This window comes from Topomyia yanbarensis, chromosome 2 (genome assembly GCF_030247195.1).
Source record: "Topomyia yanbarensis strain Yona2022 chromosome 2, ASM3024719v1, whole genome shotgun sequence".
NCBI classification, from domain to species: Eukaryota; Metazoa; Arthropoda; class Insecta; order Diptera; family Culicidae; genus Topomyia; species Topomyia yanbarensis.
This window is the reverse complement of record NC_080671.1, coordinates 51,816,181-51,841,020: the sequence shown is the minus strand read 5'-3', so window position 1 is coordinate 51,841,020 and position 24,840 is coordinate 51,816,181. Positions and strand designations below refer to the sequence as shown.

The window sequence follows — 24,840 nt, the reverse complement described above, 5'->3', positions numbered from 1 at the left end:
AATCCATAAAAAAATCGTTATAGGGTATGTACTACTATGTGTAATTTATACGCAAAGAGGACCGCTCCACAGTGGGACCAATCCAAAAAAGGTGGGACAAAACCTATTTGAGGCTTTAGACGTCATTTTAGAGCCAGCATTTCTTCGTAGGATATGTTCATAATATTATACTTGAACTTTTTAAATAGAATATTTTTTTGTTGGACTAAAGTAGAGTACCCTTTCAAAATTTCGAGTCGATGTCTTTGACAAAGTTGTAGAATATTATGTTTTGAATAACTTCTACTAAGATATCACAGACATCAGACCTCATTTTTGAGAAAAAATTGTTATTTTTTTAAAATATGACCTAAAAATCAGTTTTTTTGACTTTTCCACGCTAAAAACCTTACTTGATTAATTTAATGTTCTACAAACTTGCAAATAAAATCAATATTTAGGTTTCTAAAACTATTTTTCATATAAATTTGACCTATTTTCATCGAAGGTTTCTATTTTTTGTGGATTTTGTGTAGCCAAACTTTGGCTATTCCGACATTCTATTATTCATAGAATAAATTTAATATTACATAGAAACAGGATATAGTTGAACGCATTGTTTGGGTGACTTTTCATGTACAACGATTTATAATATAAGCTGTGTTTATATTATATTTAATTTATATACATTATTGGCTATTACGAAAATCTCACATTTTACAAGCACCTACCAGCATGCAGAACATATTGAGTTGATTAATTAAGGTTATAACATGGAAAAGTTAGGAAAAATACAAGTTTGGTAATTTTGGCCGGCTTAAAAAATAAATCTACAGTATGTATAAGGTATTTTCAACGATAATGCTACAGAAACCCTCCCTCTCCTTCAGATTCCGAATTCATCAATTATGTCCACCTTCTTGGTGGAAGAAATACTTAAGAATGTATATGAGCGACTGAAAATAAAAGTCGCAAGGATAGAATAGGCTTCGTAAAAGCGAATATATTAGAATATAAAAAACGGAAACAATTTCCAAGCATAAAAATCGGACAAATTATATTCTAACATGTTTTTTTTTTGTTTTATTTGAAACGGCTCAATGCGTTAGCACAACTGAGCCGTGGGTCTTTTAATATTTTTTTACAGTAAGTAAACATAAAAAAACAAAAAAAACTAATATGTTCGAAACGGGTTTTGCGAAGCATGTTCTGCCCTTGCGACTTTTAGTTTTAGTCGTTATTATAATGTTTAAAGTTGAATAAGTTCTTCAGTGCACCCCCCTCTCTCCCTTTCCTCAGCTCAGGTACTTCTCACCCTCCCCATCATGCACAAAAACCACTCCATGACCATCTCCTTAGTGGAAGGAATACTTATGTCAAAATTGAATTCGTCGCTAATAATCACATTGAATGAATAGATAAGGACTACTTCGAAACCCTCTCCCCCCTTTCGTGGTCCACTCCCATCTACCATTGGCTTGGTGGAAGAAATACATATGTCGTATACTAATAAATATGGAGATATAAATAATTCTTTACCTAGAAAAACTCGGTCGTATTGAACAAAATTTAAAATCGTCGACCGCAGCGTTGGATCTGAGCACAGCTCTGTATGTATGACTATAATTGTTCCACAGATAAGTACCGTACTAAATTATCCATTCCTCTGAAGCTTATGACATTAATTTTCCCTTCCATTCGATAAAACTTAAAGTCCGCGCTATAGTGTTGGCTAATGAGAAGTCATCTCCGACGACTGACAACCCCTATGGACCAATGGAGGTCGATTTGAATATTTCCCCGGATGGCAAAAATACCGTCCCCTGGATAGTCTGCTTTCGGACCAAACACAAACCATTTAACATTATCGGACTATCGCGTGATCTATATCCCATGGCCATGGTCCAACCAGATGAAAGTAGATTTTCTGTGAGCGTCCTTGATCAAGTAAAGATGATTGCTCGCTGCAAGCTTTTTACTATGAAGTATCTTGTCTGCGTACCCGCCCGGGAAGTAGTGATTGATGGTGTAGTCTCTGACATGTGCCTTGATTGCAAAGACCTGTTGAAGTATAGGGTTGATTCCTTTAAGGAGCTTTTGCTTTAGTCAGTGAAAACACACAAATTTATCAATAACTTATTTTCCATCAGCATCATTTCGGGACTCTGGCCGGATTTGCCTTTCCAAAGTTAGTTGTTCGGTCAGCTCAAATTTTTGTTCTAGGTGTGAATTTAAGATCCTTCGCCAAAAATGGCTTAATTTGGACATGATTTAGAGGTGTCTCCAATCAAAAATCGTGTTTTTGCTATGATTCCATAGGAAGATCACTTACACTCTGATTCAATAGGCCCTACATGCCCACATATCGTCAAAGGTTGTTCCTTAGACATATCTTAACATGTTTTAACAGGCGAACATAGCTCTAATCGCAATAGAAAATTTGAATTGAAAGGCAATTTAAGCCGGGAAGAAGCTCTAGTTTCGATTTGTTCGGCTGCCAAATTTCCTTGAAAACGGATCACACTGCCGTGATACGCATAAGAGTCTTATTTACTATCGATTTTCTATACATATGGGACTGTTATGCTTATCACGGTAGTACAGGTCATTCACATGTTATGTACAAACGCCTCATGCTTTTTCTTTTCATTTTCCACGTAAGAGAAGAAAGTTGAGAGATTAAAAAAGACAGGATGGTACAATTGAGGGACTCGAATATTTAAAACTTTGTTTGTAGTATTTTGCTTGAGGGTGAATTTACGTTGCAATTATGGTTGCGATCGGTCATAACAGCGATCTGAACCAGAAAAAATAAAGCGAAGACTTAGTAAAGAAAAATATTTTAGGCGTACAGGACAAAAACCAGGACAAATCAAGCGTTTTCCTTGACTTCCCAGGACACCAGGACAGTCAGTGAAAAACCAGGACATGTCCTGGGAAACCAGGACGTATGGTCACCCTATATATGTCTCTTGTATACATATTTTTAAATACGATAAATATCCAAATTTAGTTAGTCTTTTAGTCGATATGCTAACAGCTACCTGAAAATTTGGCCCGAAAGAGTTCCCAACGGCTCCAAGGAAGACTAATCGACGATCCGGTTCATGATGTCCTAATGGTGATCTTCCGTTAGTCGAAAAGCTGCAAGTTTATTTTCTACTTTTCCCTGTTGTTGCTGATATGGTCTTTGCTACTCTGATGTGGGAATCAATCCCTCTTGTGTATGTCTTTTGCCTTCCTTATAAAAGCCTGATAGTGTTTCGCCTCGTTTAAATTTTAAATCAAATAATAGTTTTTGTTAAAAATTGTCTTAAATACATAAGTGTGCATAAAAGTGTATAGATGTTATTTTGCATGTAAATTTTTTGTTTTAAGATGTGTCAAAATATATTCCCCTTAGTATTAATATAAAGCATAATGTCCTATTTCAAGCAAATCCTATTTATTATCCTCTATTTTCGAGTAATTCAAATTGTCAAACAAAGAGATAAGTATCGTCAAGTCAAAAGTTTCGAGTGGGTAATTACCCTCTCTGTTATTTTCAAGTGGGTAGTACTATCCATACTACCTACGTGATCCGCCTGCACTGGTTTGGCAGTCTATCTATATTTTCGGCTTGAAAAGCGACATTTTCATTGCAATTTAAACCGGTAATAAGGAAATTTATGTGAACGATCGTCTGAAAAAAGTCTGCTGCAACACGATTTTTCCGTGTTGTTTTTTTTGTTGCAAATTAGCATCTTGCCATTACGGAAAAAAGTCCATGTAGTGGTATGCCGCCTACAACGTACATGTAATGCCCAAGGACAACTACCGTCCCAATACACCAAAATTTCACCCAACCGTGAAATATCGGGCTATCATCAAGCGGAACTTGAAGAATGCCCAAGAAATGTTATTAGCAAGAAGCAGTTCAAGCGCAAAAGGTGTTCTGCGATGAACAAAGTAGACGAGGGGTCCTAACAGATACTGATGGCAGGAGTTAAACGATAGACCCGGCAATTCGGATTCGGCCAACCGGCAACTTAACTAAATATTATTTTGTTTCCCGTTGAGTATGTGGCGACTGTGTATTAACAACATGTCGAAAATGCATACGACTTGCTCAGGTGAGCACTGAAACCACGTTTCAACCCAAAACCACCATGCCCACCACGGACAACAAACGCACCCTTTGTGCGTAACATTGTCGTGCGAGTCAATCCAACGACCACGAGCCGTCGTGTGGCTGGAATCCGCTGCCAGTTGTACAATAACGACTACACACAGCAAGTTGTCTGTCTCGTCCCGCGTGAAGCATAATCATAAAACGTGTTGAGGTGAAACAGTTTCAGTTTAACATAAGCATCGGTGTGGATAGCAATCAGATAATTTTTTTTTTTGGGTAACAGGCAAAGACGCTCGTTTTATAGCTTTCATTTAATGGCAACCATTGACAGTTGAAATGTTTGGGTTGGTTTGAAGGTCTGTTGATGAACAGTTAGTGCGATCGGTTTCATAACTTTGAAATGGTTCTAATCACTTGATGATCACCCAGGGTGCAGTATATCTCGTTTTTTTTCCGACACAGCACAGTCGATCACCGTACGGCCCGTGGCTGGCGTCCGTGGAACTCAGAGAGAAAAAGAGTCCCTCTCTAGGAAGCGTTCGTGTGTTGTTTATTTGTTTATGTTCGTATTTTTATTAATGAAGTGCTTGTGCTGTTCGTGTCGATCGCTTGAGTTTAGCGAACTCACCACCGAACGTGAGTGGCGAAGAACAAAAACAAGTAGCACGTTGCTGCAACTAAGCAAAGGCCCGAGAGAGAGCGAATAAGAACGAGAGAGTCGGGTCCAATGTTTAGGTGCAAAAAGAAAAGTGAAAAGTTTCTTTTCTTTTCACACCGGCCAATTTGGAGTTTTATTGCTGGAAAAGCCCGCAGCTATTACGAGAGAGAAGGCGATCGAGCAAAGAAAGGAAACAAAAAAAGGAGGTGGTGACGAGTCCGAAAAGTATACACACTGGCGAAGAGGAGAAAGAAGAAAAGGACAAAAACAAAAGGCGAAACGCAAGCAAAGCGAAAAAGCGTGCCGATCCGAGCTGGAATGAGCGAGTGAGAGAGGGAGACGAATAGCGAAAAAATCCGAACGCTGCTGGTGGGCGATCGGTTGCCGCATCAGTGTGAGCGAGAACGAACGCGTGTGTGTGCAGCGGAGCGGAAAAGAGATCGACAACTGGCGGCGTTCAGGCAAAGTGTGAGAAACCACTCTCGCAAGCAAGGGTCGGCCAAGAGGAAGGTGTGCTCGGGCAGTGTACGCAGAGCAGGCACGAGAAAGGTGCTGCCCGAAGGATATCGTCGGCCTAGTAGCGCAGAGCGTCAGCATAACAGTTTTCGTGCGCGATCGTGATTGATGTTCGCACATCAGAGGCCCCCGGTTTTGAAGGGAAAGCTAGGAAATCTAGGAGAGCGTGTGTAGTGATTTGGCTGTGGTTCAGTGTGCTACCGCGCAAGGATTTGATTTGGAAATTGCGCCATTCTACGGTTGACCCGGGTTCAGGCGGACACAGAAAGACAGATAGACAGCAGCGATCGAGTAGTGATAAGATATTGTGGCGATCACCTCATTTGGGGACTTTTTAGTTTGGGAGAGTGCTGATCCTGTGATCTTGCGGATGTGCCAGTGTCGATTGATTTCCGGTTTCGATAGACCTGCACGGTCACACGTGAGATCGGAGCAAAAATGATCGGTTCGATACAAGCTACTGTTAGTGTACGAGCGTAGATGGTTCAGTTTTGCATATTTGGATTGAAGCACTGCTGAGTGTTTTGTTACCTGACGGAGAAAGAAGTGTTCCTTGGTTTATTGGTTTTGTTCCTTTTGTTGGTGGTATAAACATACTTGAAGGGGCAAAGGAAGCCCGGGGAAGGAACAAAAAGAAGTTCGAGGATGGAACTGGTGACATTTATTCTGGTCTGCCTGATGGCGGTCAGCGCGAACGGTGAGGTGGAAAGCAAGAGCAAACCCGGACGAGGACGGGGATCCATGTGGTGGTAAGTTTGGTTTAGTAGTTAAAAGATTGACAGATTCCGGCATAGTAAGTGCTATGAAATGATTTTTATTTGTGAAATGATTCCGTTTTTGAATTCGATATTTTCCTGTGATGTTACCCTAGTGTAGTGAACGACAAAAATATACTTATGACATATAAGTTGGAGTGACCGAAACTAGGAAATTGCTCGACTTGGATGTTTCTATTTGGATAGGATCAAATCCTCTCCCTAGATTGTGATTACTTGCAAAACGAGAGGCGATACAAATTTTTAGTTCCCATCAGAAACATTTCGTAGTATCGATAGAAGCGTTGAATTGGCTTTTTAATAGCTCCAATGCGCTCGGAATTATTGGCGAAGTGAAAATGTGTCGTGATTGAAACAGTCTTCTAAAAAACTTTTAGGAATCTTGCGAACTTTCACTACCGATATGTAGAATCTTTAACTCGAACAAATTTCAGTTTATGTATAAAGACTATTTGAATAAATTCAAATAACTAATGTGCTTAATGGCACTAGTACGGTTCGATTACACTTTTAGGTGGCTTTAATCAGTTTTTGGATTTTGCTAGAACTTCTATGTGATTCAGTAAATGACTATGAATAAATATGTCAGAGATATCAAGTATCTGTGATTAATATGTTTTGAGATATATGTATGTCTATCAATGATACCCTTATTTAATCGTTTATATGACCGAGCTACATCGTATAACTATTTTTATGGGATACCATTGTGCGAGATATTTTGTTGAATGCTTCAGTTTTGTGCACTTTGAATTTGGGTGCATACAAGTAGGTGTTGTTCATGATTGATTCGACGTAAGTAAAATGCAATTAAAAACCAAAAACATTTAAACTATTTATTTCATTGACCGGAACTGAAACCATTCGCATAAGTCATTTGATAATACTGCGATTTTCACAGTTCAACCGAATTATCAATGTTGTTTGTTACATTATTTATTATTTATTTAAACTTTTTTCATGCGTTCTTAGTTTGTAATAATCGGCAAAATGGTAAAAAAGTCATTAAGCATCCGTAATTGAGGAAATTTAACCTCTTATATGAACATTTATTTTACATTTATTTACATTACATTTTTTTTGTTGATTTTTAAAAATTTGGTAAGAATGATCATTTTTGGAAATTTTTGAGCATCGTGCTGATTATTACAAACTAATTAAGCATGAAAAAAGTTCATATGAAAAATACTCAATGCAACAAACTTCAATTACAACTTTTTTTGATATATTTTACCGAACTATAGCATTGTTAATTCTGCGAAACTGTGAAAATCGCATTATTTTCAAGTGACTTGTGCGAGTGGTTAATTGTGGTATTTTAATGGAAGAAACCGCTTAAATATCTTGTTTTTGCTTATATTTTCGAAATCCGTTTGGGAACATTATCGAGAAAAAAAAACGTTTTTTTTGCACCACTCTTTTGTACTGCAAAATTACTCGTACGGTGTGCTGGTTATACAATAGCACTAATGTAGCAAAGAAGCTTTCTCTTGGTATTTACAACACAATTGAGCTCTATAATTGCAAAATGGGGCATTGGTGGCACACAGCAAATAAAAATCTTCTAACTTTACGTCCTGCCAGATGCACATAAAAGGAGCGTCCCAATTCACATAAACCTACATTTAATTACATGTACAAATGTGTGTTTTTCGGTTTTTCCTGTTTCATTCAGTCTGATTTTTACATCAAATTTTACATATCAGAATATGTAAAATCCTATTATCAGACAGAAAAACATGTCGCTACGTTGTTTACGTCAAATTTTCATTTTTCTAAGAGTGCAGCTCTATACACGTATAGGAAGTTGATATAACGCATACAAGCCTTAAGGATTTTAAAGGATATATGCATTACATATGTATTTTGTGCTGTTATAGAACAAATATAAAGCCAATATAATGCTGACGCAGTTTGTCGTCGCATCTCGCCCTGAGCAGAAGCTGAAAATCATTCCGCACAATTTGAAACAGTCATTTCTACTTTCCCATTCTATAAGGAAGCTTTTTCGCCTGTTGCCAGCTTGCTTACCCACCATGCAAACGGTATAGTGTCGTTGCTACCCGTTGTGTACTGAAAATGAGTGCACCACTGAAGAATAGTCAAACCTCGCGGGAAATGACCACATTGTAGTTGACTTTCAACAAACTGGAATAAAACTTTCAATTTATCAGGTTGACCAGTACTAAAAGTGAACGTGGCGTTTAAACTACTTGAAGTCTCTCAAATACAATTCTTTGGTATATTAGCTTTATTAGGCAGAACACCATGCAAACTTTCGTCGACTTTGCCAATGTTAGAATCAAGCTTCTAGTCAATATGGGAGATGACTCACTCGAAGTCCGGCTGCACGACCTTGCACCGTGTACCAGCGAAGATGTCAAAACACATTAAATGTCAAAATACCAAGAAATGATATCCGTTACGAATAATATTTGGAGAACTTTCTTCCCTAGTATTTTCATTGGAGTTCGTGTAGTGAGAATGCGACTGGCAACGCGTATTTCTTCCTGATCACAGCCCAACTTGATGGCATTATTCATAACGACATATCGCTGCGCACCTACCCAGGTCAGAAAAATTTATGCCGGTTTTGTAAAAAGCTGGCATACTACGGAAAACCCTGTTCTCTGACTGGTAAGAAAAACTCATCAATTGGAATAAAAACCAACGTTTAGCCATCGACATCAGCTAAGCCGCAATCACCTGCTCAGCCAATGATCACGACTGTGCATAGTATCACTAAACCAACGGTCAACACAACAAACAAAAATGCTACTACAGCAGACGGATACACGATCGTGACACTCAAAAACAAGAAGCAGACAGAAACATCCGACCAAAATAACGTTAAAGACGACAGACTGGCAGATAACCAATCTGCGGCGGATGACGGGAATGTTTCTCCGCGGCATGAAAGGATCTCCACGCGCAACAGTAAGTAGAGCGCGGTAGATTCGGACAATCGGACTAATACATATATCGTATTATATTCGAGATGTTTCATTGCATTCGAACATATCTAATATAGTCAGCAAAGGGTGTGCAAATACCTTGAGTGACGAGACAGAGCATTGAAGTTCGGAACACTCTACGGGAAATTTTCACAATTTTTTGTTAATATCGTGTGAAAACCACTTCCGTTACAATTAAAATGTGCGTGTCATATCCTTAGAAGAGTGCACATTATAGTTCTAAACGCCATTTTAATGTTTCTCCCGTTTTATAACATACCGAAAAAGAAATAGAAGAAGAGAAAGCGTAGCAAAATCATTGCGGAAAATGACAGCCAATTGAAGGTGTCTAAAAGCATGATAACAGGCTTTAAGTTTGGTATTTCTACATTCCAAGTAACAATAAGTATTAAGTCATTGCACAATATTGGCCATACATTAGCATTAATGTTGCATTGGAACTCTATTGTGGTCTTTATGATGCAGTAAAGCTCTATATTAGCATCTTAAATGCATACCGGTACAGCCGAAATATAGCATTATGACTTGCTTTGTATGCATATATAAAGCTGGTATAACGCATACAATGTATACGATATACGCCGTAAATGCTTCAACGATCTTTGAAGCATGCATAATTTATGTACGTATTTTGTGCCATGATAGAGCAAATATAATGCTATCGTGATGATGTGGGTTTATTCGTTATACAACTTCTCTCGAAAATTCATTTTATTCGACTGGGGTTGACCATAATGTGTTACAGCCTTGAGAGGAAAAACACTTGCCGAGAGGGACGATGCAGGATACCTCTATTCGAGACTAATTAAAATTAACTTTCATCAAACATTATTCATATTATTTTATAATGAAATTCCGATAAGGATATTGATTCCAATGTATTAGAAGGGAATCAATTACGGTTCTAAACAGTATTTTTATATTTTTTTCTTTTTTGTTAATCATACCGAAAAGGAAACAAAATATCGTTGCAAAAGCGCATTGCGGAAAATGACAGACAATTCAAGCATGTCTAAAGCCAATATCCGGCTTTCAATTTTGACATTTGTGCACGGGTGCTATATATTAGCATTATTACCGCATTATTTTCTGGCATAATACTGGCATTATATCAGAATATATGGCTTAATGACTAGACTCCCCTATATGTAGATCCAAAGTAGATATTAGGTTACGTTTTAATGCTTATTGGAGCACTAATCCGCTCATTAACAGCATTAACAGGCTGTCATTCACATTATATGGCATTATATCAGCATTAAATTGCAAAATACAGCGCTTGACGGCTTTTAAGGCCCTATATACAGATTTAAAGCAGATAAAAGGTAACGTTATATTGCTTATATTTTACCGTCTTTTTCCACTAGGTTTCTTTTTATGCATTTAACAAGCTTTGTCGTGAATCACGTTCAAACGGTATTAGGAGAATTCGTATATGTAGTTAATATCTACCTAGTACAGAGGAGAAAAGTAGTTGAGTGAACGTGCTTAGTAGGATCCCATAGACCTCAGGAAAAATCAAAAATGCTGGGGGTTTATTTTATGGATCAACGTCCAAATCATTTTGAACATCTCGGATTGTTTAATTTTAGTGGTTTTTGTCTCATATTATTTCGTAACCGCTTCAATGCTTATATCGTTGGGTTTCTTCCCATAACTGCAGATACCTTGCCAAATCATCAGCTAGCGAATGCATATATTAACAAAGTCAAATATTAACTGTATACATGTTACATTTAGCAAGATGAAATACTTGAACAAGGATTTTTATTTCATATTTTATTTCATCTGACTCTTCTTAATTCGTTAGTTTAACAGAGTCGTGGGTCTTTTAACACGTTTACAAAATAGAAAATAAAAGCAATAATTATTAATGGTTGTCCGTCAGATCTCGTACGTACGGTTTGTCATTTCACATGGAGACCTTTATACAAAGCGGGGAAACGTTTGCTGCATCCCCACTTGTACCGCGATGGTCGTTCAAGTTTCGCACACTATTATACACATCCGTGTCATCATCGTAATTACTGTCATAAAGACGCTCGCGATCAGATGTTCTCACTCGCTTCTTACCCTTACGGGTTACGAGTGTGAAGCCTCCATCATTGGCAGTGGCTTTCCCACTGATGGTACTGGCTGTTGATTTTGAGGTATACGACACGGTTTTGTTTTAAGTTGTCATTATTGCATGATCAGCAGCCCCAATTGTTTGTGGCTCAGGTTATAGACTGTTTGTGGGAGTTTATTTCCCCCACGTTTTCTGAGCGGGGTTGACCATAATGTGCTATATGTTCACAGTGAATACTGGCACGAATTAAGTTGTCCTTGGTATGAGAAAACAGTTCTCAATGTAGTGGTAGTACCGCATTGTATTTTGTACTACTCGGTCAGGTTGGTGGAAATGTGTCGGTCGACCTGCAATATCACTACAAAAACACCATTTGAAATACTTGGGAAGCAGTCTCTCCATGTGTTGTCCATAAGAGAATCAACTTCTTCGAAATGCTATTTAAATTAATTTTCGATTCAATGCAATGACTGTCTGTTTCAAATAATGTCCAATTCATTTATTAAAGGTGCAAATGCAGCTTATATTTACGGAAGCCACCGTCATTCAATTTCACCATACACGTAATACTGTACTGATAACGTTCAAAATCCTGGCCATGGCGAAAATTTAGCTATGAGTAACAACATGCAACACGTCGTTAGGAATGACAACGTTAGAATCAAGATACCAGTTTATGTGGACGATGATAAGAACGAAGTGCGTTTGCACGATCTATCCCCGTGTACTAGCAATCAGTTTAAATACGGAGCTGTGGGATCTGTTAAGGTCGAAGCCTGGAGATTTTCTTCTTAGATTTTTTTTCCAACGGGGTTCGTGTCGTGAGAGTGCGAGTGATGAAGCCTATTCCTTCTTACCTGAACTTTCAATGTGAAATAAAAGGCGTTGATGAGTCTCAAATCACGCTGTGCACATATTAAGGACAAAGACCCACGATTTTCTCGAAACCCCCTTGTTCCGTGTATCAAACGAACAAATCGTTTCTAGCTACACTCTACTATCTGCACTTACCGCAACAGTGCTATAAGCAGGCAAAGCTATCGAAAAACAAATGTCGCCTTAAGCCGGTGTGAACAATAAAGCGCCGTTATTTTCATCGTCGCTGTATCATGTTGAGCGAAGCTCATTAACAAAATTTGAACAATTTTCGATTCAATGCAGTGACTGTATGTTTCAAATAATGTCCAATTCATTTATTAAAGGAGCAAATGCAGTTTATATTTACGGAAGCCATCGCCATTCACTTTCACCATACACGTAATACTGTACTGATTTCGTTAAAAATCCTGATCATGGCGGAACATTTAGATACGAGTAAGAACATGCAACACGTCGTTAGGAATGACAATGTTAGAATCAAGATACCAGTTCAAGTGGACGTTGATAAGAACGATGTGCGTCTGCACGATCTATCCCCGTGTACTAGCAATCAGTTCAAATACGGAGCGGTGGTTAAGGTCGAAGCCTGGAGAAATTTTTCCCAGATTTTTTTCCAACGGCGTTCGTGTCGTGAGAATGCGAATGACGAAGCCTATTCCTTCTTACCCGAACTTTCAATGCGAAATATAAGGTGCTGATAAGTCTCAAGTCACGCTTTGCACATATGAAGTACAAAGTCACGCGATTTTCTCGAAACCCCCTTTTTTGAGCTGGCCGGAAATGTAAGTCGAACAAATTATTTTTGCGTTTTGAAATTTTCACAGTATATTAGAAATTGATTTCTCCAACGACGTACGTAGGATTTTCTATTGTATGTTTATTTTTTAAAATAAAAAGTTTTGTGTCGATTTTCATGACATTTTCGGTGTTTTTTAACTCAAAAGTACGTCATTCGGCGAAAAATCAAAATTTTGCAAAAATTCCACGTATGTCGCATGCTATTGTCATTAGAAATCAGAAAAACTTTAGTGTTTGGCTCTAGGTCAAAATTTACGGGAGATAGATTTCCGGCAGTTCCCCTTCCAAAGAAACGCGCCTGAGGGAAAATGCTGCACATCCGCCATCTTGTGGTAAAATTACTTGAAAAAATATTCATTGCGATTCATTACTTATGCTATAAATTCAATTTAACAAGATCTCGATTCATCTCTTTTTTGTATCAAGAAAAAAATCCGAAATATGCTTATTTTTTCACGCTTTACAATGGTGTATTCCTTTAATCATGAAAAAGCAAACAACATCAATAGCGATGACGGCATGAACGAAAACGATAAATCGAGAGAAAGCGGACAATGTGGCCTCTAAGCAACACCAGGCGGGGCATATCTCTGACATGAAAGAAGAATTTTACGCGAAGTAACAAAACGCGTACACAAGCTGTACTTATAATTTTTTTTTCGAATTATTTATTTTTATTAACGCATTGTAAATATTAAAGGATTCACGGCGCTATTAAGCTAACGCAACTGTTTTCTTTTGTACCTTATACAATGTATACTAAGATAATAAGGACTGTTTTTATAATTCGTGGGTGATGAAAAGATTGGTCTAGAGTCCGCAGCTGCAAATTGCTTGCCAAATCACCAGACCACATGGGATATGGATATAATATATGGATTTAAAATTTTAGTTTGTTCAGTTTAATCAAACAACATTTTGTTTACAATTTTAAACAACTTTGGTTATCTGGAAAGTTAAGATGCTATTCAGTGAATGAAATATTGCAATCGTAATTTGTTGTAATTTTATACGAGAGATGACTTGATTTATCATTCCAAAAGATCAATCAATTTTTCGTAACACAATGGGCTGACATATTTTCCCAATGCTGTCACGTAGTTCCATTAGTGTTCCGGTTGATTCACCACGTATCATCGCTGTTATGAATACTAAACCATCCCTTCCCATTAGTTTCAATCAATCGGATCTGCTTTGGTTGTTTTACAGGCCGAACTCAATACCCACCGGATTCAACGTACCGATCGATCATATTAAAATGAGTTTCACCATTGAAAACGCTACTAATTTATGTTTGTTTCTTCCTATTTTATAGCTTTTTACCTCCCATTAGACGGCACGTTATTTTCCAACTAGTTTGAACATTTTATCTCCCATACGTTTTTTTTACGACTTGACCCCCTATTTATAGCGAGCTGTAGATAATGATTAATTGAAAGTAACTTCCTCAAACATACATTTTGCGTAAACAAAACACTACAAATCCGACACATCCGGAGCATAAGTTTGCACGATTACGGACAGCCTATTCGACCCTGCTTGGTACAAGGTCCGTTCCGGCGCTGCCAGCGGTACCACACACACACACACACACACACACACACACACTTGCATGCATGATCTCGCTGCGCATTCGAACCGATCGACGAAACTTGTTGCCCGCTCGTTTCCAGTCCAGTAACTGCTGTAATCAATACCGTAATCATTATAAATGTAGATTATAATTATTGTAGTAATTAATTTTATTATTGAACCAACATTTAATATGGGTCTCAGCAAACTCGTTAACACGATTTACAAGTTGGCTACATTTTATCGGTACGCGCAGTCGTCCGCGATCGGAATCGGATGTCTCACGGCGAAAACGTTCACTTTTCAGTTGAAATCTGCCAGTCAGTAAGTCTGTCTGTCTGTCTGTCTGTCCGACCGTTCCGTCCGTCAGTCAGTCGCTCGGTCGGTCGGTGCCGTGGCAAATATGCAAACTCACATGCAATTAGCCTACGAATGCAGCGAGCTTTCCATCACTCGAAGACCAACCAAAAAAAAAACCGAAATTACGACACCACAGAATTGATTTGTATTCATTTGCTGTCCCTCCGAGCAACCGAGCTGGACTTGGTCGTACTAGCTTGACGCGTTAATTAAATTAACCATTTTTCCCTCTCGCTTCTTTAATTAAGCTCAATTCGCACATTTCAATTGTGCATTTTTGTGCATGCAAGGCTGGTTGTTTGTTGGAAGTGCCTGTGCTTTTTCACCGTAACCCAAATCGATCTTTATCTGCCATGTGCCAACATCTGAAACAACAACAGCAACAACCACAAACGGCAACGAAACTACGACGAACCCAGCAGTGTCATAAAGCGTGCGAATGACTTTCCTCCTTTGGGGCTTTGGGTACCCCCGAAAGGTTGACTTTTGATGGCCGTTTTTTACGACAATCTCCAATTCGCGAGGAAATGAGAAAAAATAAAGTTCACTCGTTATTCCGATTATTTCAAGTCGTTATAGAAAAATCAGGTCACTGCGACGACGACGACGACGACAACGATAATCACACCGCTTGATTGGTGCTGCTGCATCTATCAGGTGTGAAATGCAATTAATTTGCTTGTCAACTTTCAACATGGCAAACCGTGCTTGTTAACATGCGCGCGAAGCAACCATTTATTGCGTCTTACCCCTTGCGTCCTGTGTGCGCTCGTTTCGCCTATCCCGACGCGACGCGTTCGTCGCTGAAAGCGTTGAGGTCCTTTTTGGTTTTCCGTACCATATTGTGTAGTGTGAAGTTTTTGCGCATTTCTGTCTAATTTAGGTGATTTAAATGTGCCACTGGTGAGAAATTGCTGGAGTTTTCTGTGGACATGAGAATACGAAACGGAAGATTTCAACGCATGTGTGGGCAGCGAACCCCGGGCTCCCTGACCTATTAGGCAGTCGAACAAAGTGCAGTCCTTATAGTCTTCTCGGTTCTACCGGAGCGCTTGCAGGTCTTCCGCCCGTAAAACAGGCGTTTGTTAATAGCGTAATAAATGACAAATTAACACTGTAGTGTCATTTTTCATTCGACCGGGGGTTCTGCTGGTAGATATTTTCGTTTCCCCCTGTACTCAGTTTGACCGACAGGCCACAACAGCGGCATTGGCATCGGACCGGCCCGAACGAAGGAGGCAAAAATGATTACCGATTTGATTAATAGTAACAGACAAGGAGCAGTGGAACGAGACACGAGAACACACCACCGCACCGCACCGCACCGTCGCCGCTGTTCGGTCGTTTGATAAATTAATTTAGTTTTATTGCAAATCTGATATTGCCGGCGGAATGGCCGATCGGTTGCGGAATCGATATAATTTCCTCTTGCTAGCGACCGATTTCGCGTGGACGTATTTCCTCCTGCTGGCCCCCCGGTAAAGCCGGAGATCGATCGACGTGAGACGCGCCCGGTAGATACAGGTAGTGTTGTGGGTGACCACGTTCCGGTATGGTGGTGCGTGGTGGTTGCTATTTCGCCTCCCGTGAAAAGATCTCTTTCTATTCAAATTATCATTCATTATTGGATAATTTATAGGATGCAATATCAATGCAGTATGTGTGTGTGTTCTGTGCGGTGGCGGTGGTGACGGGTTGCAACTTATATAGAAAGGACAACACTCGCGGGTGCATTCGTACATCAGCTATTGAAAATACGAGCGGATTGTGGTTCCCATTATGCATATGGCGAACAGTTGAGGAAGCTGTCGGTTTGGATTAGAGTTACGAAGAATATTTTCACGGAATAATGAAACGAAATGTCAAAATAGTTATTTTCTGTAATCAACGTTGATGATCTTCCAATTTCTTCGATATTCATAAACGGTCTCCTTGGCCCCAATGGTGGTTGCTTAAACTACATAATTACCTTTAAGGATGAAAAATATTTTAATTTTTGTCGAATTCCTCGGCAAGTTTGAGTCAAAAAGCCGTCGCCACACTGTTAAAAGTACGCTGAAGTTCGGTAACAGCGCTCTACCGACCATAGTTTGTTCTCCTGGACGGTAGTCGCAGGAGAGAGTTATTGCGTGGAGCTCGAATGCGGGCTTGCAGATCCAGGTGTCCGAGGATTGCAGAGCAATCAACCCTGGCACACAGTAAATCTGAGATTAACAGGGCTCGAGAGCAGTCCCTCCGGATAGCTAGATGACGAGCTGTATTAACTGACAGCGGTTTTTGTAACTCGGCAACTGAAATTCTTTTCGCCAAGGAAGATCTCGGAGCGTATGAACTGGCGCTGGACAGTCTCGTTTCTGTAAACGCCCTTCTGATAGTAGGGATTCCAAACAACAGAACAATAGTGCCGAATCCACGATGATTCCGAGATCCTTGACATGAGAGCGTCTTGGAATGCTTAAGTCAAACAAATGGTAGTTAAACTGAATCGGATGACGTTTCCACGCAAACGTGACGATTTAGCCTTTACTCGGGCTTAAAACCATCTGGTTAGATCACACTACGTACTAAAGCTCTCCAGTTCTCTCTGAAGAATCTCGGCATCGGTTTATTCCTTATTTGCGAAAACAAAAGTGTAGTCGCCGGCGTAAAAAAGGCGGGGTCGTTGTAATTTAATAAAGACGTCATTAAAGTAAATGAGGAATATTACTGGGCGAGATGGCTTCCTTGTGGGATACCGGATGTAGCAAGGAGTGGCGTAGATAGACAGTCCTTAATACTGATTTGGAGTGGTCTTCCATCGAGATAGGAATGAAACCATCGAAGGAGTTGACCGTCAATACCGAGTTTATCTAACTTGGCTATTGCGATACCATGGTTGATTTTGAGGAAGGCCGCAGACAGATCCATGTAAATAGTATCCGTCGGCGAATCCATCGTGTACATATCAGTTTAAAATGAGCTTTCCTTTTTTTGCGCGACATCACATAGGACTAGAAGTTTGCTCATGTATTCGTTTTTGGGTTAGCGTCAATCCGGCACTAGCTTAGTCCTGTCACTAAATTAGTGTCGGGTTCTGATGAGACGAAGTTGAAACGCAAATTCCATAACTAATTTAAATTTTCAAGCGTTTTTTAAGATTTGTGCACCTAATGCGCAAATGTGGTTTTAAACAATTTTCACTTTAGTGGAGAAAAAAAGGCTACACATTTTTCAGTTCCAAATTTTGTCGGAGACCAGAGAAATTGTCGTAGTGTCGGTACCTAAAACTCCGGATTCTTTTGACTAAAACACCGGGTTCTTTTCGCTTGGGATTAGATTTTAGACAGCACATGAGATTTTCGTCACAGTTTATATCCAACAGCGCGCTAATGATGCAGTCGTTGTCATCGTTTTTCAAATCGTAGACGATACAGCTTGTGGTGCCTTCAAAGTTCACTCCTAAGTTACCACCCTAGTAGCAATTAAGGATTTATGGTACTCTTGAAACCGAACTTAAAACTTAGTTTGCACTTGTAGTGAGCTATAAAACCAGAAATGCTACTTGGGCAGCGAGTACAAGATGTAGTGGGGATTATTACGCACATGCTGGACTGAAGGATACGGAGCAGTGAAGCAGTACGGTGCGTAATCTTTTTCTTTATTTTCGTCAAAGAGTTGTTGACATGGAAAAAAATGTGTTACAATCCTATTCTTTATTTCTACAGTTTGATAATTTTTATTTTTTTCTGGTCAGGCAATTTTCCTTAATTTTGTTTAAATTAGCACATTACTCGACTGATTCGCGTAATTTGTTTTATAAGGTATTTCTAAAAATAATTTGTGAATTCGTAAATAACGGCTCGGCGAATAAAATTTTATTTGCGAAAGTAATGATGCAGATGGTACGCGCTGGAAAATAATGTCATTAATAACATAGTTCGTTGCAAATTTGCGGCGTTCTTCAAGTGTTTGCATATTGACGAGCCTCATATGATGGAAGAGGGAATGCGGTCCAGTTGAGTTTACGAAGTGCATATAAAACAAATTGTGTTTTGACTGATTCAATGCGCTCTTCATGCAGGATGGTGTATGGATTCCATACGGGAGCGAGCCATTTGGCATCAAGTCATTTGGCATAGCCATTTGTCATACGGTCATTTGGCATAATGGACGTTTAGCATAGCGGACGTTTGGGATAACGGACATTTGGCATAATTTTGAGAAGTGATCATGCTGCAGGTTATTTGGCATAATTATTTTTAACTTCTAGAAAACGGTCATTTGGCACAATGGACAATTGGAATAATTTTGCTAAGTGATGTCACTGGACGTTATTTGGCATAGTAGACGAATGTCAGCGAAATATAAGGTTAAAACCGCGCTAAGCAATAATAATTTCGTGATATTGATTCTATCTCTAGTGAATTCATTTTAAAACTTGTGTCTTCTTTTAAATATGAGCAGTTCGCTTTGAGTTACATGTTTGAAATTCTTTTGTTTGTTAATTTTGGCAATTATGGATTGTTTGTCTATGGCTTACGTTGTAGTATAGTGTGGATTTTGCAGGTTTTTGTTGATGCAGCGCGATAGAACTGCGATCCACCAGATGCATGTTTTGTTTCTGTTATTCTTATTATGATCGCTAGTTAGTTTTAGCTTTCCATACAGCGTTTCAATAATTAATATTATCCCTATTATCTTTTTTTAAATCATGAGCTGTCTTTCAAATTATGTACCGTTGGATCTAGACGATAGTTACCATTATTATATCTGCATATGGCCAAGTTTTTCAAACGAAGATTTATTGAATGATTTTACATATATTGAGTAATCGGTTGATACACTGCTTGGGCCGAGGATAGTGTAATGCGCCTTTGCCGCACCACCGGGACCAAGGGTACCAAGTAGCGCAAAGCCGCTGAGGAATCGGCGGGTGAGGTGGCCTTCAATACGCCGTCGGATGCGGCGGCTCCTTGCAAGCAAACCAGTGATCCACTCGTTTGCCAGGATTACTCAAACTTAGGGCCTACGAATTAGTTTATAAGTCCGAGGGAGCGACAGCGGTGTCGGACAGCACGCGATTCGAAGTGATGTGGCGTAACCACCTTAGACGAAAAGGTTATTTATTAACTTGTAAAGAAGAATAAACTAATTAATTTTGGACCTTATGCCGAATAACTTTACTTCTCGCACAGTCCAAAATTATATATTTTTCTCTGTAGATAAAAAATGGCAACTGACCTCCAGTATGCTTACTTCTCTAAACTACGCCAAATGTCCGTCGTTATGCCAAATATTATCACTTTACGCAAAATTCGAAATTACGCTAAATGAACGTTATGCCAAATGACCGGTATTCTGGAGATAAAATAAATTATGCCACACGTCCGTTATGCCAAATGAACTTCAGCATGACCAATTCGCAAAATTATGCCAAAGAACCGTTATGCCAAATAACCGGTATGCCAAATGAATTTATGCTAAATCCCAGACCCATTCCATACTATACTGCAATATTCCATAATTGGTCTGATGTATGTGTTCTATAGAGATTTTTTTTGTGTAATTGTCTTTAAAATTATTACTAAAGAGTTTAATAAAACCCAGAAAACTACTAACTTTATTTATTATTGTATTGTGATGTTCAACAAATATGAGCTAGAAGTCTAGATTCCGCTTAAATCTCGTATAATTTAACGTTTTTCAAAAAAGTTTGTTTTTTAAATATATGTCCATTAGACCGGAAACAATTTTGACTTTTTTTCGGAACACTGTTAAATCAAAAGGTAATTGGCTTCACATACCACTTGTCAAATATGAGCTTTTTCCGAAAACTCTAGCTCACTCACAAGAGTTTTCAAGTTTTTGTGTGAAAATATATGAAAAATAGGCAATAGAAACAATAAATTCAGTACAAAATGCCAGAATCATCTTGTGCATCCCAAAATCTGCGGATATTTGCTTAAGGTGTAAGGATCAACATTGCCAAAGACTGCAAATTGATCCGGTTGTGCGGTAAAAAGATATTCTCATATAAAGTTATATGTGGCCTCTCTTTCTCGCACATGCTTAGAATAGGAAATTTCAAAAAAATCGGCTGGTCTTCAAAGTTAAATAACTTTGTCGGGGAACCTCAAATCAAAGTGTAATTTTCAACACTTCTTGTTCGTTATAAAATAAGCTACACGACCATAGGTTTTGAGGTATGCAGAGTTACTGTGGATTTTTTTTTATTGGATTTTAAGTTTTTATTTCCTTTTGAACTAGAGCTATCGGACAAAGCTCATATTTTGCATATGATTTGTGCATACAATTACCATTTGAATTAGCAGTGTTCCGAAAAAAGGTCAAAATATTTGCTGGTCTAATGTCTATTGATTGGGAATCCGATTTACTGCTGAACGCTGTTTTTATATTGGTGCTTAAGACTGTGTTGGGAAATTCGTGAGTGCTAACACATTGCTTTAATCGCTAGGACGTTTTGATGACTGAGCTATCGTGGGCGTAGGTATGCGATAATGATTGCGTTTATGTAAGAGAACGTTGTAATCCTAAATACGATTGACCAAAACTTGGTTAAAGTGTCTTTAATAAGCTAATAATAATGATCGCGTTTACGACCGGGTTTGTATTATCGCGAAAAGCTGGAGCCTTTGTATGTTATTGTGCGCGTTCTTTTTATCACGTTGGCGCGTTTGTGGTTTCGCACGCACTAGAACGTTTCTATAGCTGTGTGGTCATTTGCACCTTCCCGTGCGCTTTTAAGTGTCTCCGAGAAAGCAAAACAAGAAACAACATATTAATTAGACATTCATTCAGTAAAGGTCAGATATACGTACGACTGTTATACTACAATATATAGGAGAAAGACATAAAACATTGTGACAATTATCCGCAGAACGTCATAAAATGTTTGAAATGAAAGGTGAGAAAGGCAGAAATATACAGCACTTGACAAATAGACATCAGTATTCCGAACACAGAACAAAAACTACAAATCCTAACTAGTGGATGTACTTTGGTTTAAGCCGGAGAGAGTTTGAAACGTAGGAAATATGAAAAAGGCCCCTCGATCTTCTCGATTCGCAACTATCAAGGCGTATTGCAATCAATATCTAATTTTCTGTTGGAGATCAATGTGATGAACATTCTTGTGCTGCCGAAATACAACAACGTAAATGTTAGAAGGTAGTGGATCCACATTAGTTAAAAAATCCCCGTTTTTCGGACAAACTACAAACACTAGGCTAAATTTTGGGCCACAGCGTAGCAAACTTCACGATTTTTAAATGAATAGTACCGTCGATATTTATAGATTCGAGTAATTTTGATGATTCGCCCTGAAAACAATTTTAGACTAACTTGGCTTAGTAAAAAAGGAATTGAATATTTTCTTCTATCTTCTACTTCCGATTGGTTTTTAAGCGTCATCTAATGAGTTCTTCTTGAGCTCGCCACATTAAACGAATACACAATGCATCTTTTGAAACCGATAATAAACAACCTACCTCATACAGCAATAATGGGCAATATCACAAAGCGTCATATCTACTAATTAAGCAAGGAAAAGAGGATCTATAGAATCTATCTAAGAAACTTGATGTTCACTGTTCTGCAGCTCACCTTCAAAAACTTAAAAATTACACTAAACTAAGAATCCGAGTACTACTGTATGTCCTATAGTTTAAAAACTAGTGAAACATTTTTGGTAAGAGAAATGTACGCAAACATAAATTTTTAGCCTTCAAATATTTTGTTATCTTTCCTATTGACAGTACAATATACGGTATGCCATATTTTCATCGTACGTAACTCTGCATCTAATTAAAGTCGTTCAAATATTAGGGACCCCTCAGACCAATAGTGCCCAGGTGCCCCGAAAGACCTTAAGACGGCCCTGCAGATCAGAATATCCAGTTGAATTCGATACAACTTTGAACCTTCCGCTTGATAAATTAAATCATTCTGAAACCATCTCCCCGACGACACCAAAGCGAGGAAGGTTTGAAAGGTGCTAATTCCGAGCGTAGCAAACCGCAAAACACAACTAACTCTAATAGAAATTCCTCGACAGGCCTTCGTTCCAGCATCCCTGCCACACCGTTGCGTGACAATATGGAGAGCAGCACCACCACCGGTAATTTAATAACCATAAAGAGCAGAGGAGGAGCCCCTGCCTGGAAGGGGATGGGGATTGCGGGCGGTGAAACCACAACGCGTCGTCGGCAGCCATCAGCGCGCGCAGATGCCCCGAGAGTGTCACAAAGTGGTATTGCCATAAAATCGCCAACAATGATAATAAAATGCGATCTCGGTTCGCGCTCGATTGTGGTCATGTTTGGTCGGGTACGTTTTGTTGAATATTTAATCAAAACCCGGCGATGTTGACGTCAATGTCCGAACAGTTGCTCTCCTAGGATAAAAGATTGCCTTTCCGCTTCAGCGTTGATGATCGTCGTGATACCGGGATCAGATCGAAGGAAGCAACCGGAGACAACAAGCAAAAAAAACTGTGACGAGACGACGCGTTGTCACACGGCGCTTATCCATTCAGCAAAGCGACCCAGAAATGGTCAATAATCGCGATTCCGCACGACGAACTGGTCCACCACTGACAACCGGTGGAAGAAAGTGATGACGAAAGTCTTGAAGGTCCAGCAGACGCACCTTCCGGGAGGTAGTTTGAGTTTCCGTCCGCCAGGCGGGTGAGAAAAAAGGTGCACCAGACAGACAGTACTGCACGGCTCATAAATTACCTCCCTTACGCCAGCCGGCCATGCTGGATTGTACTGCAAAGATGATGAGTCCGTTTGATGATGATGGGATGGAATTTTTAACATTCATTTATGGCACTTGGCTCGACGACGGTGTCTCACTCCGTGACGGAAACGGAAAGATTCACACGAATCACTCGGGATGAAACCCGACTGTTGGACTGTTCCAAAATCGATCCGGGTTTGTCGCTGTACCTGCAAGCGTCATCCTAGGGCACACTTTGCGACATTCGGGACATGTCACCTTATTAGTAGTTTCCAATCGTATACGATCTTCTTCGGTTTTATGCCCTTTTTTAAGCGTCTTCCCGATGGGCCCGGAATGACACTGTCAACACAGAACCAGAAATGCGAGAGCGCAGAAAAGATGATTTACAATGCACAGCAATGTTGTTTATGATAATTATTATTACTATACCTTCGCTTTTTGTTTGGGGACCCGCACAGTACAGACGCTTTATTGTACTGTTCCAGTCTCGGTACACTACTGCGACCCAATGCCAGAGAGTTGACAATTGGCTGCTTCTGCCGTGTTTTACTTGCAGAAAGACAAACTAATTTATTTTATAACAAGAGTTATTATGTAAGAGTACGTTTTTGTCAGCTCTCGAGAGGTTTAGCCTTCCGAGGGCTACACCGATGTACGAACGAATGCGAAAAATTTGCTCATCCGAACAAATCCTTGCGCCCGTGGATATTTGATTGACAGTTGGCGAGAAGGCGAAGGCAACACAAAAAAGCTCCCATTCCCATCATCATTCCAGTCGTCACTCGTCACTGGCGGATTGGTTTCGAAATTCTAACGTGATAATTTTGTCCGACCCCGGTCCGTGAGTGACCGACCGGGTCCCCGTTGAACGCTGGTGGTATAAATCATCAATTCTCGGACCTCAGCTGCGCGGTTCGGTCGTGAAAATGAAATTGTAAAATTCTTCAAATTAAAATTTACACATGTTTTGCTCGGTGACGACGATTGCGATCTGTGTTTGTGTTTGTGTGCACCGAGCAGCAGCACTGGTTTGCCTTGTTTTTTTTCATGTAAAACAGAAACGCGTGACCGCTACTAAAGCCAAACGAAAATTCGAGGAACATGCGGAACGAAGAATGTTCACGCCACCACACCACACCGGTTAACCGGGGATGGCCGTTTGCGGACAGAAACGTGCAGACACACAGATGACAAGATTAAAGGAAGCTGTCGAGTGATGGGTTTCATTCAAGATGGAAATTTGACGGAATGTTGGAAATGGAGAAAAAATGGGAAAAGGCGCCTAGCGGATTGTGATTCTACTCCGGCGAAAATCAATCGAATTGAGCAAAGAGGTTTAAAAGTATGGATGAATATCAAAGAGGAATCAATTATACGAATGTGAATATCAAAGAGGAATCAATTAT

At 39.4% G+C, this 24,840-nt stretch overlaps 1 protein-coding gene across 1 annotated transcript in view; it reads left to right on the top strand.

Annotated features, from left to right (window-relative positions):
* Nucleotides 1–4,789: 4,789 nt before the first annotated feature.
* Nucleotides 4,790–24,840, top strand: part of LOC131684860 (protein Wnt-1) — a 57,849-nt gene continuing 37,798 nt past the window's right edge. Inside the window, exon 1 of the mRNA XM_058968083.1 lies at nt 4,790–6,013. Within this exon, the coding sequence (XP_058824066.1) occupies nt 5,910–6,013 (104 nt within the window). The 5' untranslated portion in view covers nt 4,790–5,909. The remainder of the gene's footprint in view (nt 6,014–24,840) is intronic.